This window comes from Oncorhynchus kisutch, linkage group LG25, assembly GCF_002021735.2.
Source record: "Oncorhynchus kisutch isolate 150728-3 linkage group LG25, Okis_V2, whole genome shotgun sequence".
Taxonomy (NCBI): domain Eukaryota; kingdom Metazoa; phylum Chordata; class Actinopteri; order Salmoniformes; family Salmonidae; genus Oncorhynchus; species Oncorhynchus kisutch.
The window spans coordinates 7,433,691-7,452,931 of NC_034198.2; the positions used below are offsets into that span (position 1 = coordinate 7,433,691).

A 19,241-nucleotide genomic window follows, 5' to 3' on the forward strand; every position below is an offset into this window, starting at 1 on the left:
CAAGTACGTAACATTTGGGCTCTATAGGCCAGACACAGTCTTACACACACACAATTTCACAGAGAAAGCCTTCCTTAGCCAGAGATGCCTAACAACTCTCCCTGAGGAATTGGGAGGTGCTTTCATGCAGATGCAGTCCCACTCTGAGCAGGAAGCGGAGCACCAGTTGTGTGTCTAGCCTAGATGAAAATCATATGAGCCTATTCCTCATCGTATTATTTGTCATCTGAGTATTATTCTTATTTTTATCTTGTCATCATAACTTCCGTATGACTTTAAATCAAGACATTGTGCCCTGTCAGCTGATATTCAGACTTAGAGAGGAGATGCAGGAAGCATTTAAATGTGAAGCCAGTTAAAGAGAAATGCCAATGCGAAGAGGCAGCTTTCCTGCTTCCTTTGCCCTCCTCCAGGCTCCATTTTATTGTCTCCTTCCTGTTCCAATCCCCTCTTAGAGGAGTTCAAAGGTCAAACCAATTGGAACAAAGATAGAATAAGAGTAGCTTTGAATACTACACGAAAAATACTGCAGTCACTAAGTCATGATGTCCCCAACAAGGGTCACCACCATCTTCATGTTTTGATTAGGTGGAAACCATCAGATAAGGCTGGCAAAAGAAACATTCTAGTCTAACCGACCCAACTGGGGGTGATGGGCAGGGTCACCATTACACTAGTTCTAAGTGTTTTTCACGCAGAAAAGTACACATTTTCCAAGGAATGTCTCTAGATCGAGGATGTAGGTTTGGGAGTCAGTGAGAGAAGAGAACAGTCTTAACTGCTGACATGGTGGAGTGGTTATCAGCTATTTAATCTGCAGTATCAGGGACTCCTGTTAGGAAGAAAGAAAAGGGGGAAAAAACAGCTCTCGTTGTTTTGGAAAACAATTACATTTAATGGCAGCGGTTTGCCAAAAAGTTTTCCTGCAGACCCAGCGACAGACAAAACACTGCCAAAGTTCCATATACTGTGGTAGTGGGTGTGGCCAACGGCGCCAATTTCGACCAAATATTTTAGAGGACCTCAGAAACAAAATGTTGCCGTTTTAAAGCTAATTTCCTCAAACATTATAACAAAATCAACACATTTTTTAAATAGTCTAGTTATTATTTTGGTTATTGTTAGTTCTTATTCTTGGCTACATAGCTGATGCACGCTGGACTGTCCATTAATCACGGTACTCCATTCTGCTTGTTTGTTTTATCTGTTGGCCCCGTTGCCTAGTCAACGCCATTTTACCTGCTGTTGTTGTGCTAGCTGATTAGCTGTTGTCTCACCTACTGTTTTAGCTAGCTTTCCCAATTCAACACCTGTGATTACTGTATGCCTCGCTGTATGTCTCTCTCAAATGTCAATATGCCTTGTATACTGTTGTTCAGGTTAGTTATCATTGTTTTAGTTCACAATGGAGCCCCTTAGTTCCACTCTTCATACCCCTGATAACTCCTTTGTCCCACCTCCCACACATGCGGTGACCTCACCCATTTACAACCAGCATGTCCAGAGATACAACCTCTCTCATCATCACCCAGTGTCTGGGCTTACCTCCGCTGTACCCGCACCCCACCATACCCCTGTCTGCGCATTATGCCCTGAATATATTCTACCATGCCCAGAAACCTGCTCCTCTTATTCTCTGTCCCCAACGCTCTAGGCGACCAGCTTTGATAGCATTTAGCCGCACCCGCATACTACTCCTTCTCTGTTCCGCGGGTGATGTGGAGGTAAACCCAGGCCCTGCATGTCCCCAGGCACCCTCATTTGTTGACTTCTGTGATCGAAAAAGCCTTGGTTTCATGCATGTCAACATCAGAAGCCTCCTCCCTAAGTTTGTTTTACTCACTACTTTAGCACACTCTGCTAACCCTGATGTCCTTGCTGTGTCTGAATCCTGGCTCAGGAAGGCCACCAAAAATTCAGAGATTTCCATACCCAACTATAACATCTTCCGTCAAGATAGAACTGCCAAAGGGGGAGGAGTTGCAGTCTATTGCAGAGAGAGCCTGCAAAGTAATGTCATACTTTCCAGGTCCATACCCAAACAGTTCGAACTACTAATTTTGAAAATTACTCTCTCCAGAAATAAGTCTCTCACTGTTGCCGCCTGCTACCGACCCCCCTCAGCTCCCAGCTGTGCCCTGGACACCATTTGTGAATTGATCGCCCCTCATCTAGCTTCAGAGTTTGTTCTGTTAGGTGACCTAAACTGGGATATGCTTAACACCCCGCCAGTCCTACAATCTAAGCTAGATGCCCTCAATCTCACACAAATCATCAAGGAACCCACCAGGTACAACCCTAACTCTGTAAACAAGGGCACCCTCATAGACGTCATCCTGACCAACTGGCCCTCCAAATACACCTCCGCTGTCTTCAACAAGGATCTCAGCGATCACTGCCTCATTGCCTGTATCCGCTACGGAGCCGCAGTCAAACGACCACCCCTCATCACTGTCAAACGCTCCCTAAAACACTTCTGTGAGCAGGCCTTTCTAATCGACCTGGCCCGGGTATCCTGGAAGGACATTGACCTCATCCCGTCAGTTGAGGATGCCTGGTCATTCTTTAAAAGTAACTTCCTCAGCATGCTCCGTTCAAAAAATGCAGAACTAAGAACAGATACAGCCCTTGGTTCACCCCAGACCTGACTGCCCTCGACCAGCACAAAAACATCCTGTGGCGGACTGCAATAGCATCGAATAGTCCCCGTGATATGCAACTGTTCAGGGAAGTCCGGAACCAATACACGCAGTCAGTCAGGAAAGCTAAGGCCAGCTTCTTCAGGCAGAAGTTTGCATCCTGTAGCTCAAACTCCAAAAAGTTCTGGGACACTGTGAAGTCCATGGAGAACAAGAGCACCTCCTCCCAGCTGCCCACTGCACTGAGGCTAGGTACCACCGATAAATCCATGATTATCGAAAACTTCAATAAGCATTTCTCAACGGCTGGCCATGCCTTCCGCCTGGCTACTCAAACCTCAGCCAACAGCTCCGCCCCCCCCGCAGCTCCTCGCCCAAGCCTCTCCAGGTTCTCCTTTACCCAAATCCAGATAGCAGATGTTCTGAAAGAGCTGCAAAAACCTGGACCCGTACAAATCAGCTGGGCTTGACAATCTGGACCCTCTATTTCTGAAACTATCCGCCACCATTGTCGCAACCCCTATTACCAGCCTGTTCAACCTCTCTTTCATATCGTCTGAGATCACCAAGGATTGGAAAGCTGCCGCAGTCATCCCCCTCTTCAAAGGGGGAGACACCCTGGACCCAAACTGTTACAGACCTATATCCAGCCTGCCCTGCCTATCTAAGGTCTTCGAAAGCCAAGTCAACAAACAGGTCACTGACCATCTCGAATCCCACCGTACCTTCTCCGCTGTGCAATCTGGTTTCCGAGCCGGTCACGGGTGCACCTCAGCCACACTCAAGGTACTAAACGATATCATAACCGCCATCGATAAAAGACAGTACTGTGCAGCCGTCTTCATCGACCTTGCCAAGGCTTTCGACTCTGTCAATCACCATATTCTTATCGGCAGACTCAGTAGCCTCGGTTTTTCGGATGACTGCCTTGCCTGGTTCACCAATTACTTTGCAGACAGAGTTCAGTGTGTCAAATCGGAGGGCATGCTGTCCGGTCCTTTGGCGGTCTCTATGGGGGTGCCACAGGGTTCAATTCTCGAGCCGACTCTTTTCTCCGTATATATCAATGATGTTGCTCTGCTGCGGGCGATTCCCTGATCCACCTCTACGCAGACGACACCATTCTATATACTTTCGGCCCGTCATTGGACACTGTGCTATCTAACCTCCAAACAAGCTTCAATGCCATACAACACTCCCTCCGTGGCCTCCAACTGCTCTTAAACGCTAGTAAAACCAAATGCATGCTTTTCAACCGATCGCTGCCTGCACCCGCATGCCCGACTAGCATCACCACCCTGGATGGTTCCGACCTAGAATATGTGGACATCTATAAGTACCTAGGTGTCTGGCTAGACTGCAAACTCGCCTTCCAGACTCATATCAAACATCTCCAATCGAAAATCAAATCAAGAGTCGGCTTTCTATTCCGCAACAAAGCCTCCTTCACTCATGCCGCCAAGCTTACCCTAGTAAAACTGACTATCCTACCGATCCTCGACGATGTCATCTACAAAATGGCTTCCAACACTCTACTCAGCAAACTGGATGCAGTCTATCACAGTGCCATCCGTTTTGTCACTAAAGCACCTTATACCACCCACCACTGCGACTTGTATGCTCTAGTCGGCTGGCCCTCGCTACATATTCGTCACCAGACCCACTGGCTCCAGGTCATCTACAAGTCCATGCTAGGTAAAGCTCCGCCTTATCTCAGTTCACTGGTCACGATGGTAACACCCATCCGTAGCACGCGCTCCAGCAGGTGTATCTCACTGATCATCCCTAAAGCCAACACCTCATTTGGAGACCTTTATCTCCCTCACCAACTTCAAACATCAGCTATCTGAGCAGCTAACCGATCGCTGCAGCTGTACATAGTCTATTGGTAAATAGCCCACCCATTTTCACCTACCTCATCCCCATACTGTTTTTATTTATTTACTTTTCTGCTCTTTTGCACACCAATATCTCTACCTGTACATGATCATCTGATCATTTATCACTCCAGTGTTAATCTGCAAAATTGTAATTATTCGCCTACCACCTCATGCCTTTTGCACACATTGTATATAGACTCCCCCCTTTTTTTCTACTGTGTTATTGACTCCATGTGTAACTCTGTGTTGTCTGCTCACACTGCTATGCTTTATCTTGGCCAGGTCGCAGTTGCAAATGAGAACTTGTTCTCAACTAGCCTACCTGGTTAAATAAAGGTGAAATAAATAAATCAAATAAAAATAGTTCTTATTTTCCTACATACTTTAGGTCATTTGAGGTTACACTGAAAACGTTTTATGTTCTGTTAAATGATGTTTTGGGCGGCAACAATTTAGTGCTAAATGAATATGGGGGAACACTGAGTGGGCTACACCACCAGAGATGTGTAGATAAGGATGTTCCAGAATCTGCCATGGTTCGCTTACATTCGGCCTCTTATCTGCTGACTGGTCCGTTGAAGCAGAATTCCCAGGACCTTTACTGGAATTTCAGTTTCCATACAAAACATTTCCACAAAGAGATTGGGCATCTGCTGGGGATATATTTAGGAAGTTCCTTGGCACTGTGCTCTCAGAGGCCAGACTGCTCGACTTCAAGTCAAACAAAGTCAATGTCAACTGGACAAGCAGTCTGGGCCCAGGTTTCATCATTAGAACCTTCGTAAGGGGCATAATTAAATATCCTGGCTGTTTTCCCACAACCATCATTACTTAAGTTGCACCACTCATAGAACATTGCCTCCATCGTTAGACGTGTTTTTTTTTACCTACATAAAGAAGATCTCCGATAAACATTGAATCAAATAAACATCTGTCTCTCTGTGACTGCCGATAACTTCACAACGAAGTTGACTACAGATACTGTGCACTCGGACAGTATTCAGACCTTTTTCGACATTTTGCTATTTTCCAGCCTTATTCTAAAATGGATAACATTGGTTTTCCCATCATCAAATCTAAACACAATACCCCATTTATGACAAAGCAAAAAAAGGTTGACATTTTTGCAGATGTATTATAAAAATAAAAATAAAACGGATATATCACATTTACATAAGTATTCAGACTCTTTACTAGGTACTTTGTTGAAGCACCATTGGCAAGTCTTTTTGGGTATGAAGCTACAAGCGTGGCACACCTGCATTTGGGGAGTTTCTCACATTCTTCTCTGCAGATCCTCTCAAGCTCTGTCAGGTTGGATGGGGAGCGTCGCTGCACAGCTATTTTCAGATCTCTCCAGAGAAGGTCAAGCGGGTTCAAGTCCGGGCTCCAGCTGGGCCACTCAAGGAAATTCAGAGACTTGTTCCGAAGCCACTCCTGCGTTGTCTTGGTTGTGTGCTTAGGGTCGTTGTCCTGTTGGAAGGTGAACCTTCTCCCCAGTCTGAGGTCCTGAGTGCTGGAGCAGGTTTTCATCAAGGATATCTCTGTACTTTGCTCTGTTCATCTTTACCTTGATCTGGACTAGTCTCCCAGTCCCTGCCACTGAAAAACATCCCCAAACCTACGACCACCATGCTTCACCATAGGGATGGTATTGGCCAGGTTTCCTCCAGACATGACACTTGGCATTCGGGCCAAAGAGTCCAATCTTGGTTTCATCAGACCAAATAATCTCATTTTTCCATGGTCTGAGAATCCTTTAGGTGCCTTTTGGCAAACTCCAAGTGGGCTGTCATGTGCCTTTTACTGATTAGTGTCTTCCATCTGGCCACTCTACCATAAAGGCCTGATTGGTGGAGTGCTGCAGAGATGCTTGTCCTCCTCGAAGGTTCTCCCATCCACAGTGGAACTAATTGCTCAGTTTGGCCAGCTCTGTCTTGGTGGTTCCAAACCTCTTCCATTTAAGAATGATCGAGGCCACTATGTTCTTGGGGACCTTAAAAGCTGCATAAATGTTCTGGTACCCTTCCCCAGATCTGTGCCTCAACACAATCCTGTCTCTGAGCTCTACAGACAATTGGGACAATTCCCAATTCCTGTTTTTTGCTCTGACATGCACTGTTGATTGTGGGACCTTATATATACACACAGGTGTGTGTCTTTCCAAATTATGTCCAGTCAATTGAATTTACCACAGGTGGACTCCAATCAAGTTATAGAAACATCTCAAGGATGATCAATGGAAACAGGATGCACCTGAGCTCAATTTCGAGTCTCACAGCAAAGGGACTGAATATTTTTTTGTTATATACACTGCTCAAAAAAAATAAAGGGAACACTTAAACAACACAATGTAACTCCAAGTCAATCACACTTCTGTGAAATCAAACTGTACACTTAGGAAGCAACACTGATTGACAATAAATTTCACATGCTGTTGTGCAAATGGAATAGACAACAGGTGGAAATTATAGGCAATTAGCAAGACACCCCCAATAAAGGAGTGGTTCTGCAGGTGGTGACCACAGATCACTTCTCAGTTCCTATGCTTCCTGGCTCATGTTTTGATCACTTTTGAATGTTTGCGGTGCTTTCACTCTAGTGGTAGCATGAGACGTAGTCTACAACCCACACAAGTGGCTCAGGTAGTGCAGCTCATCCAGGATGGAACATCAATGCGAGCTGTGGCAAGAAGGTTTGCTGTGTCTGTCAGCGTAGTGTCCAGAGCATGGAGGCGCTACCAGGAGACAGGCCAGTACATCAGGAGACGTGGAGGAGGCCGTAGGAGGGCAACAACCCAGCAGCAGGACCGCTACCTCCGCCTTTGTGCAAGGAGGAGTAATGCCAGAGCCCTCCAGCAGGCCCTCCACCAGTGTCTGCTCAAACGGTCAGAAACAGACTCCATGAGGGTGGTATGATGGCCCGACGTCCACAGGTGGGGGTTGTGCTTACAGCCCAACACCGTGCAGGACGTTTGGCATTTGCCAGAGAACACCAAGATTGGCAAATTCGCCACTGGCGCCCTGTGCTCTTCACAGATGAAAGCAGGTTCACACTGAGCACGTGACAAACGTGACAGTCTGGAGACGCCGTGGAGAACGTTATGCTGCCTGCAACATCCTCCAGCATGACCGGTTTGGCGGTGGGACAGTCATGGTTTGGGGTGGCATTTCTTTGGGGGGGCCGCACAGCCCTCCATGTGCTCGCCAGAGGTAGCCTGCCATTAGGTACCGAGATGAGATCCTCAGACCCCTTGTGAGACCATATGCTGGTGCGGTTGGCCCAGGGTTCCTCCTAATGCAAGACAATGCTCGACCTCATGTAGCTGGAGTGTGTCAGCAGTTCCTGCAAGAGGAAGGCATTGATGCTATGGACTGGCCCGCCCGTTCCCCAGACCTGAATCAAATTGAGCACATCTGGGACATCATGTCTCGCTCCATCCACCAACGACACGTTGCACCACAGACTGTCCAGGAGTTGGCGGATGCTTTAGTTCAGGTCTGGGAGGAGATCCCTCAGGAGACCATCCGCCACCTCATCAGGTGCATGCCCAGGCGTTCTAGGGAGGTCATACAGGCACGTGGAGGCCACACACACTACTGAGCCTCATTTTGACATTACATCAAAGTTGGATCAGCCTGTAGTATGGTTTTCCACTTTAATTTTGAGTAACTTCAAACCAGACCTCCATGGGTTGCTAAATTTGATTTCCATTGACAATTTTTGTGTGATTTTGTTGTCAGCACATTCAACTATGTAAAGAAAAAAGTATTTAATAAGAATATTTAATTCATTCAGATCTAGGATGTGTTATTTTAGTGTTCCCTTTATTTTTTTGAGCAGTGTACATTTGCAGAAATTTCAACAAAAATATGTCTTTGCTTTGTCATTATGGACTATTGTGTGTAGACTGATAAGGACAATCATTAATTCAATTTAGAATGAGGCTGTAACGTAACAACATGTGGAAAAGTGAAGGGGTCTGAATACCATTCAAATGCAATGTTCATTGTTGCCAATGTATTTGCAATTGTTACAAACAAGCGAAGGATAAAAGATGCTTCAAATGAAAACAGAGATGACTGCATTAAAATATAAATAGCCTATAGTATAGGCTGAGCCTATATTTAAAAAATATTGAAATCAATTCCATGTTCATTCATTAGAAAGCAAATTACGGACTCCTCTTTGAATCTGCGTATTTCTCCAAAGTTCAGTTGTCCGGAGTCTGTCAGGACCTAGGATCAATGGAGACACTCAAGTTTTTTAAACCTGTATCTCTTGACACATTCATGAAAACAGTAGTGGCCTCTTAACCGTCAAGCTGCATACTGGACCCTATTCCAATTAAACTGCTGAAAGAGCTACTTCCTGTGCTTGGCCCTCATATGTTGAACATAATAAATGTCTCCCTATCCACCGGATGTGTACCAACCTCACTAAAAGTGGCAGAAAAAGACTCTTGAAAAAGCATAACCTTGACCAGGAAAATGTTTTTAAAAACTTTATCGGTCCTATATACTCTCCCATTTATCCCCAAAAATATATGTAAAAGCGGTTTCGCAGCAACTCACTGCCTTCCTGAAGACAACTAACGTATACTAAACGCTTCAGTCTGGTTTTAGACCTTAGTGCTCCTTGACCTTAGTGCTGCTTTTGACACTATCGATCACCACATTCTTTTGGAGAGATTGGAAACCCTAACTGGTCTACACGGACAAGTTCTTGCCTGGTTTAGATCTTATTGTCTGAAAGATATCTGTTTGTCTCTGTGGATGGTTTGTCCTCTGACAAATCAGGATTCCGTTTTAGGACCCATATTGTTTTCACTAATATATATATATAGTTTTCACTAATATATATATATATATATATAGTTTTCACTAATATATATATATATATATAGTTTTCACTAATATATATATATATATAGTTTTCACTAATATATATATATATATATATATATATATATATATATATATATATATATATATATATATATATTCTACCTCAGTGATGTCATTCGGAAAACATCAACTTTCACTGCTATGCGGACGACACACAGCTGTACATTTCGATGAAAGATGTTGAAGCCCTAAAATTGTTTACCCTGGAAGCCTCTGTTTCAGACATACGGAAGTGGACGGCGGCAAATAATTTACTTTTAAACTCGGACAAAACAGAGATGCTAGTTCTAGGTCCCAAGAAACAAAGAGATCTGCTGTTGGATCTGACAATTAATCTTGATGGATGTACAGTCGTCTAAAATAAAACAGAAGGACTTCGGCGTTACTCTTGACAATGATCTCTTTTGACGAACATATGAAGAATATTTCAAAGACAGCTTCCCCCCCCCCCCCCATCTTTGTAAAAGTTTTGTCCAAAAATCATGCAGAAATCCCTGTTTTTGTCACTTCTAGATTAGACTACTGCAATGCTCTATTCTCCGGCTACCCAGATAAAGCACTAAATAAACTTAGAGCTAAACACGGCTGCTAGAATCTTGACTAGAACCAAACAATTTGATCATATTACTCCAGTGCTTGCCTTTCTACACTGGCTTCCTGTTAAGGCTAGGGCTCATTTCAAGGTATTACTTCGAACTTACAAAGCATTACATGGGCTTGCACCTACCTATCACTTTGATTTGGTCCTGCCGTACATATCTATAAGTACGCTATGGTCACAAGACGCAGGCCTCCTTATTGTGCCTAGAATTTCTAAGCAAACAGCTGGAGGCAGGGCTTTCTCCTATAGAACTCAATTGTCATGGAATGGTCTGCCTATCCACGTGAAAGAAGCAGACTCGGTCAACCTTTAAGTCTTTACTGAAGACTCATCTCTTCAGTAGATCCTATGATTGAGTGTAGTCTGGCCCAGGGGTGCGAAGGTGAATGGCAAGGCACTGGAGCAAAGAACTGCCCTTGCGGTCTCTGCCTGGCCGACTCCACTGGGATTCTCTGCCTCTGACACGATTACAGGGGCTTACTAGTGCTCTTCCATGTCGTACCTAGGAGGGGTGCGTCACTTGAGTCAGACGTGATCTTCCTGTCTGGTTTTGCACCCCCTCGGGCTTCTGCGGTGGGGGAGATCTTCGTGGGCTATACTCAGCCTGGTCTCAGGGTAGTAACTTGGTGGTCTGAAGATATCCCTCTAGGGGTGTGGGGGCTGTACTTTGGCAGAGTGGGTGGGGTTATATCCTGCCTGGTTGACCCTGTACAAGGGATGGGGCCACAGTGTCCCCTGACCCACCCCTGTCTCAGCCTCCAGTATCGATGCTGCACAACCAGGTCGCCAGTCCACCTGGTTGTGCTGCTGCTCCAGTTTAAACTGTTCTGCCTGCGGCTATTGAACCCTGACCTGTTCACCAGAAGTGCTACATTATAGCGGACCTGCTGTTTCCACACTCTCTCTCTCCACACAGCATCTGCTCTCTCAAAAAGCCAATTGTCATTTACTCCTAGGACCATCTACAACCCTGCTGGTCACCTATGAACATCTTGAAGAACAATCTGGCCTTAATGGCCATGTACTCCTATAATCTCCACCTGGCACAGCCAGAAGAGGATCGGCCACCCCTCGAGCCTGGTTCCTCGCTAGGTTTCTTCCTAGGGAGTTTTTCCTAGCCACTGTGCTTCTACATCTGCAATGCTTGCTGTTTGGGGTTTTAGGCTGGGTTTCTGTATAACACTTTGTCACATCTACTGATGTAAAAGGGGCTTTATAAATACATTTGATTGATTCAATTGAGTTATATTTTCCTAGTTGTAGGCTACAGTCTGTATTTTTTCCCTCAATGTATTTAATGATGTGTAATAACATGGGAGCAATGATGTACCACATCTGCGATTTAGTGCATTATTAAGATATTTGCAGCCATACAGTATATACTGAACAAAAATATTAATGCAACATGTAAAGAGTTGGTCTTATGTTTCATAAAATTAAATGCATTTTCCAAATGCAGAAAAAGCTTATTTCGCTCAAATTTTGTGTACAAATGTGTTTACATCCAGGTTAGTGAGCATTTCTCATTTGCCAATATAGTCCAGCCACCTGAAAGGTGTGGCATATCAAGAAGCTGATTAAACAGCATGATCATTACACAGGTGCACCTTGTGCTGAGGACAATAAAAGGCCACTCTGAAATGTTCAGTAGTGTCGCAAACCACAATGTCACAGATGTCTCAAGTTGAGGGAGCATGCAATTGGTATGCTAGTTACAGGAATGTCCACCAGTGATGTCGCCAGAGAATTTAATGTTAATTTCTATACCATAAACTGCCTCCAACGTCATTTTAGAGAATTTGGCAGTACTTTCAACCGGCCTCACAACTGCAGACCCTATGTAACCAGCCCAGGACCTCCACATCTGGCTTCTTCACCTGCAGGATCATCTGCGATGAGCCATCCGGACAGCTATTGAAACGGAGGAGTATTTGTCTGCAATAAAGCCCTTTTGAGGAGAAAAACTCATTATGATTGGCTAGGCCTGGTTGCTAGCTAGCATTAAACTTATCTTATAAAAAACAATCAATCATAATCACTAGTTAACTACACATGGTTGATGATATTACTAGATATTATCTAGCGTGTCCTGCGTTGCATATAATCTGACTGAGCATACAAGTATCTAAGTATCTGACTGAGTGGTGGTCGGCAGAAGCAGGCGCGTAAACATTCATTCAAACAGCACTTTCATGCGTTTTGCCAGCAGCTCTTCGTTGTGCATGCGCTGTTTATGACTTCAAGCCTATCAACTCCCGAGATGAGGCTGGTGTAACCGAAGTGAAATGGCTAGCTAGTTAGCGCGCGCTAATAGTGTTTCAAACGTCACTCGCTTTGAGCCTTCTAGTAGTTGTCCCCCTTGCTCTGCATGAGTAACGCTGCTTCGATGGTGGCTGTTGTCGTTGGGTTGCTGGTTTGAGCCCAGGGAGGAGCGAGGAGAGGGACGGGAGCTATACTGTTACACTGGCAATACTAAAGTGCCTATAAGAACATCCAATAGTCAAAGGTTAATGAAATACAAATGGTATAGAGGGAAATATTCCTATAATAACTACAACCTAAAAGTTCTTACCTGGGAATATTGAAGACTCATGTTAAAAGGAACCACCAGCTTTCATTTGTTCTCATGTTCTGAGCAAGGAACTGAAACGTTAGCTTTCTTACATAGCACATATTGCACTTTTACTTTCTTCTCCAACACTTTGTTTTTGCATTATTTAAACCAAATTGAACATGTTTCATTATTTACTTGAGGCTAAATTGATTTATGATGTATTATATTAAGTTAAAATAAGTGTTCATTCAGTATTGTTGTAATTGTCATCAGCTTTTTTGGTCCTCCAATAAATCGGTATCGGCGTTGAGAAATCATAATCGGTCGACCTGTAGCACAAACCCACCGTTACTGGACCAGACAGGACTGGCAAAAAGTGCTCTTCACTGCTAAGTCACAGTTTTGTCTCACCAGGGGTGATGGTCTGATTCGCATTTATCGTCAAAGGAATGAGCGTTACACCGAGCCCTGTACTATGGAGCGGGATCGATTTGGAGGTGGAGGGTCCGTCATGGTCTGGGGCAGTGTGTCACACCATCATCGGATTGGGCTTGTTGTCATTGCAGGCAATCTCAATGCTGTGCGTTACAGAAGACATCCTCCTCCCTCATGTGGTACCCTTCCTGCAGGCTCATCCTGACATGACCCTCCAGCATGGCAATGTCAACAGCCATACTGCTCGTTCTGTGCGTGATTTCCTGCAACGTCAGTGTTCTGCCACGGCCAGCGAAGAGCCCGGATCTCAATCCCATTGAGCACGTCTGGGACCTGTTGGATCAGCGGGTGAGGGCAAGGACGATTCCCCCCCAAAAATGTCCGTGAACTTGCAGGTATCTTGGTTGAAGAGTGGGGCAACATCTCACAACAAGAACTGTCAAATCTGGTGCAGTCCATGAGGAGGAGATGCACTGCAGTACTTAATGCAGCTGGTGGCCACACCAGATACTGACTGTTACTTTTTGACCCCACCTTTGTTCAGAGACACATTATTACATTTCTGTTAGTCACATGTCTGTGGAACTTGTTCAGTTTGTCTCAGTAGTTGAATCTTGTTATGTTCATACAAATATTTAGACATGTATAAACGCAGTTGACAGTGAGGACGTTTCTTTTTTTGCTGAGTTTACAAGGGGTACCGGTACAGAGTCAATGTGAGGGGGTACAGGTGAGTCGAGGAAATCCATAGATTAGGGCCTACAGCATTTATTTCATTTGACTGATTTCCTTATATGAACAGTAAAAATTTTGAAATTGTTGCATGTTGCATTTATATTTTTGTTCAGTATATACAGTACCAGTAAAAAGTTTAGACACCCATACTCATTTAATGTTTTTTTTATGTTTTATTTGTTACATTGTAGAATAATAGTGAAGACATCAAAACTATAAATAACACATATGGAACTATGTAGTAACCCAAAAAAGTGTTAAATCAAAATATATTTTATATTTGAGATTCTTCAAAGCAGCCACCCTTTGCCTTGATAACAGCTTGGCACACTTTGCATTCTCTAAACTAGCTTCATGGTGTAGGTCACCTGGAATGCATTTCAATTAACATGTGTGCCTTGTTATAAGTTCATTTGTGAAATGTCCTTCCTTCCTAATGCATTTGAGCCAATCAGTTGTGTTGTGACAAGGTAGGGGTGATATACAGAAGATAGCCCTATTTTGTAAAAAAGCCAAGTCCATATTATGGCAAGAACAGCTCAAATAAGCAAAGAGAAATGACAGCCCATCATTACTTAAAAGACATGAAGGTCAGTCAATGTGGAACCAAAAAGCGCTGATGAAACTGGCTCTCATGAGGACCGCCACAGGAAAGGAAGACCCAGAGTTACCATTGCTGCAGAGGTTAAGTTCATTAGAGCTACCAGCCTCAGAAATTGCAGAACAAAAATGCTTCACAGAGTCCAAGTAACAGACATCTCAACAACTGTTCAGAGGAGACTGCGTGAATCAGGCCTTCATGGTTGAATTGCTGCAAAGAAACCACTACTAAAAAGGACACCAATAAGAAGAGACTTGCGTGAACCAAGAAAAACACGAGCAATGGACATTAGACCGGTTTAAATCTGTCCTTTGGTTTGATGAGTCCAAATTTGAGATTTTTGGTTCCAACCACCGTGTCTTTGTGAGAGTAGGTGAACGGATTATCTCTGTATGTGTAGTTCCCACCGTGATGCATGGAGGATGAGGTGTGATGGTGCTTTGCTGGTGACACTGTGATTTATTTAGAATTCATGGCACACTTAACCAGCATGGCTACCACAGCATTCTGCAGCGATACACCATCCCATCTGGTTTGCGCTTTGTGGGACGATCATTTGTTTTTCAGCAGGACAATAACCCAACACACCTCCAGGCTGTGTAAGGGCTATTTGACCAAGAAGGATGATGGAGTGCTGCAACAGATGACCTTGCCTCCACAATCACCCGACTTCAACCCAATTGAGATGGTTTGTGATGAGTTGGACCGCAGAGTGAAGGAAAAGTGTGGGAAATCCATCAAGACTGTTGGAAAAGCATTCCAGGTGAAGCTGGTTGAGAGAATGCCAAGTGTGTGCAAAGCTGTCAAGGCAAAGGGTGGCTACTTGGAAGAATATAAAATATATTTTGATTTGTTTAACACTTTCTTGGTTATTACATGAGACCCATTGCAGGATGTCAAGTTATTTGTTTATTTGTACAGATACAAATATTGGAGGCCACCTAGAAAATAAGATCTGTTGGTAAGCTATATTCCTAATATTCAGGAAACTATAGATCCTGAAGTCTGGTTCTCTGCCATTACCATAACATTATAAATGTAGTCAAAGTTTTTCTATTATATTGACAAGATATTCGAGTGACCGCTCGAACAATGTCCTCAAAGATGGAAGGCAGGCGGAAGGAGGCGAGATCAGGTGGGATCACTCTAGCCAATGAGAGGGCAGATTTGTGTAAAGAACAGGCCATAGAGATAGATACAGGACTCATCTTTGTATCTGTGCTATTATAGTGTCTGTGCAGTACATGTTCATATTCATTGGCTGACTGCTCCCAAATCATAGGAATCCCCACCCAGTTGACTACTTTAAAAAAATGGTGGAGGCCCTCAATGGCAATGTCCATGTGAAAATGGGTTATATCCATGAGTCCTCTATCTACCTCTATGACAACAGGCAAAACTCTGATATAAAGTCTGGGTTTTTTAAGTTGACAAAATGCCACGTGTCCACTTATATCAGAGCATTCGTAACAACCTGACCACTATGAAACTTATTTTTTATGAAATAAGCCTCACGTAGAAAATTAGTGTTGACCAAATTCAACATGCTCTCATTGACCTACATACAAAAATATAAACCTCTCGCTTCACCTCTTTCTCTCAGATGTAGGCAAGAGGTGCTCAGGAAAACAGACTACAGGGTCATTTCAGCAAGCCATGTCACCCACCATCTCAGATTTTTTTAAATGTTTTTTTTTATTGTTGTTAGAAACATAAGCACTCCGACAACATTATTTTGCTGAATTATAATTTGATCTCTGAGAACTGAAGCTAACTGATTGCACCCAAATTGGCCATTTTAATTTGTAGGATTCATCCATATAATATGCAATCATTATAGAACCTAACAACCGATTTGCCCCAAACTTTTTTTGGGATGGGACATAAACCTAACAACTTCAATGACTAATTTCTCTGAACAGGAGAAAATAATAAATTACACTGGATGAAGAAACAATACTCCGACCCTCAGCTCCATACTACTTGTCAGACACAGACAAACTGACACTATATACTTTTTGTTGGGGTGGGATTGGTGTGGGATTTTGTCAATTTCTTTGGATTCTAAGTCATAGTTAGAAAAAAAGTGTAGTCCAAATCAAATGTTAGTTACTATATTTATTGAATATTATATGAATCCCATAAATTAAAATAGCCAATTTGGGTGCAATTAGTTTCTTAGAGATCAAATTACATTTCAACACAATAATGTTGAAGTAATGCTAATCTTATCCGTTTCTAACAACAACAACAAAACGATTTCAGAACAATCTGAGATGGTGGGTGTCAAAATCCTCTTTCTTGTGTTTTTGGAGGTGGAACAACCCTACAACTGTTCAGAATCCTTTCACTGTATTGTCAGAAAAGCATTTGGGAGAATTCTACTAGAATCAAATCTGTCCATATTCAAGTCAAACAGGAATAGGCCTACTATTACATAAAAAAATGCCTCCCATCCACACGTCCCCACCCTGACATTAGATGGGGGTGTCAGAAACCACATGCAAAGTTGCATGCAGCTGCAGCAGAGGACAAGCACAGAGGGCAAGGGAAGTGAGTGACTTCAAATCTCTACCACATTCACCTTCCCAAACGACATCAACCCACAAACCACTCAGGATGCAAAATAGCCTAGGGCGATCTGTTTGTTCAGATGATGCTTTCCACTGGGATTCTTTGGGTGGAGCCCCATTCACACACAGCATGGCTCATAGAATTACCAGTCTGACAAAGACAACATCTCAGAGGAATGCCCCTCAGTGTCCTGTCAGAACAGGTTCCAATAGGAAACAATGCCCATTGTTCTGTCTGACCTGCAGTGGATGAATGGTCAAAATAATAAATGTACGCAAACAAAACATGAGGAATAGTTCTCATATGATACTACATTCCTGTAGTAAAGGCCAAGAAATAAAACTGCTGTTCCTTGTTCCCACAGTGAAATGACAATGAATAACTGGGACATCTATGACAAACAAAGTTGCTCTGTTAGATGTACACGCCATAATGGAACGTTGATTCCATTCCAATTACACACTCATTCAATAGTAGCATACGGGCTGTGGTACTGGCGGTCTGACAAAACAAGCTAAACAACTCATACCATTTTCTCGTAAGGTGTGGTTTAAGAATGTAGCACTGCAAGTGCAACAGTTAATTGCAACAACGAACCTCTAAATAACATTGTAACTCTGACCTGTCAAAATGAGCAGCAAGCACTCAACCACTCATACATTAGTCAGTCTCAGTCCTAAACACACGGGTCCAATCTAATGAAAATAAAACAAGTATCATTATTTAGGCTTAATGCTAACAAAAGCATACAAGGTAACATGATTTTTATGAACCACGCTGGTCCTTACAGTAGACTACAGTAGGCTAGGCTGCGCCTAATTATATATATATATCTCACTGACACTGCAAAGGTGAACGACCGTGGACGCCACTGCCTACCTGAGCTTTAGGTTAGCCATGAATTCCTCCAAAGAAACGCTGTCCAGAAGAACAAAGTCAGCCTTTCCAAACTCCTGACTCTCGTGTTCTGCCATGTTGTATTTTGGTCCCCCAAAAAATATCGGGTCAGGGGAAAATATCTAAATATTTTTTTATAAAAGAAAACTTCACTGTTTTGAAGCGAAGTGCTCCTCCGCCACACCAGGTAAACGATGGTGAGCTCGTCAGTCCACCAATACAAGCGCTAAATGATCGATGAGCATGGTCTTCGTTCGTCTAATCAGCAGTATGCGTCATACATTGTTATTTGTTTTACTCATTTTGAGTAAGCTGGACAAATAAGCACGCTAGGAAACGACACAAAACAGCCAAACTAAACCAATAGCAAAACGTATATCAATTTTTTTTTAGCTCATTACTCTACCCAGTTTGAAAAAGTAATGGTTATTCCAGAATATGTATTCACATCCAGACAGACTTGTTGCTTTCGGCGAGAAGGTATGGTTACACTAACGCCTATCCATAGAGCCCTTTCCTTGAATTTCTCGTCTCGACTTTATACATACGAATAGAATCCCACCCGCCTCCCGACGCTCCTCCTTCTGAACGTGTCGGGTGTGTAAATTTGAAAATATTACCCAAATCCCCCAAGACCAATACTGAACAGTTAAGTACATTTCTCGGGTATGGCGAGTCATTTTGACGAGTTCTCCAAAGAAAATTCAGGTATGGTCATGGCCTCAAATGATGCCCTATAATGATACCATATAAGGAAACATTCATTGCCTACAATTTATCTTACACGCAGGCCTACCATTTGTGACATTGGGTACTTTGTGTGTGTCAAAAATAATAAGAGGTAAAAAGACATAGCCTAATAAAGATATAACAAATTGTTAAACTAACTCAACTCCCTGTCACAGAATTTGGACCACTATCTGACCATGTATATGATGAGGATGAACATATGACAAAAATATTTATAGTTTCTTGGAAGTAAGCCTACTGAACACTGCCAAACTCAAACTCAATACATAGTTTTACGAGAGACAGCTGATGCTGCGGTACAATCTGGTTTATCACTTCACTGATGCTGCTGCAATCTGCCTACTAATGGCAATTGTACACGCTAGTGTGCCATCTTGTGTTCCAGAGAGGTATTAATTTATAATATCTTACTACTGTACTGTAATCGTATTGAAATGCAGAAGGCCTGTCTTAGTGATATACAGTATCAACTAACACGTCATTTTACTCTGAACGTCACAGGGGGGAAGTATTTTTACTGGTGCCTTTTGCCTCTGGGCAGTTCCACTCTAAAGGAATCCGATTGTTCACTTTAAAATGTTTGCCAAACAAAAACCACCCATTTAAAAGCTTAACAAACCAACTCTATGCACAAGAACTACTTTGAACAATTGAACACAGAAATCTTC

The 19,241-nt window shown here is 43.2% G+C and overlaps 1 protein-coding gene across 1 annotated transcript in view; it reads right to left on the bottom strand.

The window, feature by feature from the left end:
- The window catches only part of LOC109870556 (unconventional myosin-Id), a 122,911-nt gene extending 104,460 nt beyond the window's left edge, over nucleotides 1-18,451 (bottom strand). The window contains exon 1 of the mRNA XM_020461116.2: nucleotides 17,806-18,451. Coding sequence (XP_020316705.1) covers nucleotides 17,806-17,900 — 95 coding nt within the window. The 5' untranslated portion in view covers nucleotides 17,901-18,451. The remainder of the gene's footprint in view (nucleotides 1-17,805) is intronic.
- Nucleotides 18,452-19,241: the final 790 nt, after the last annotated feature.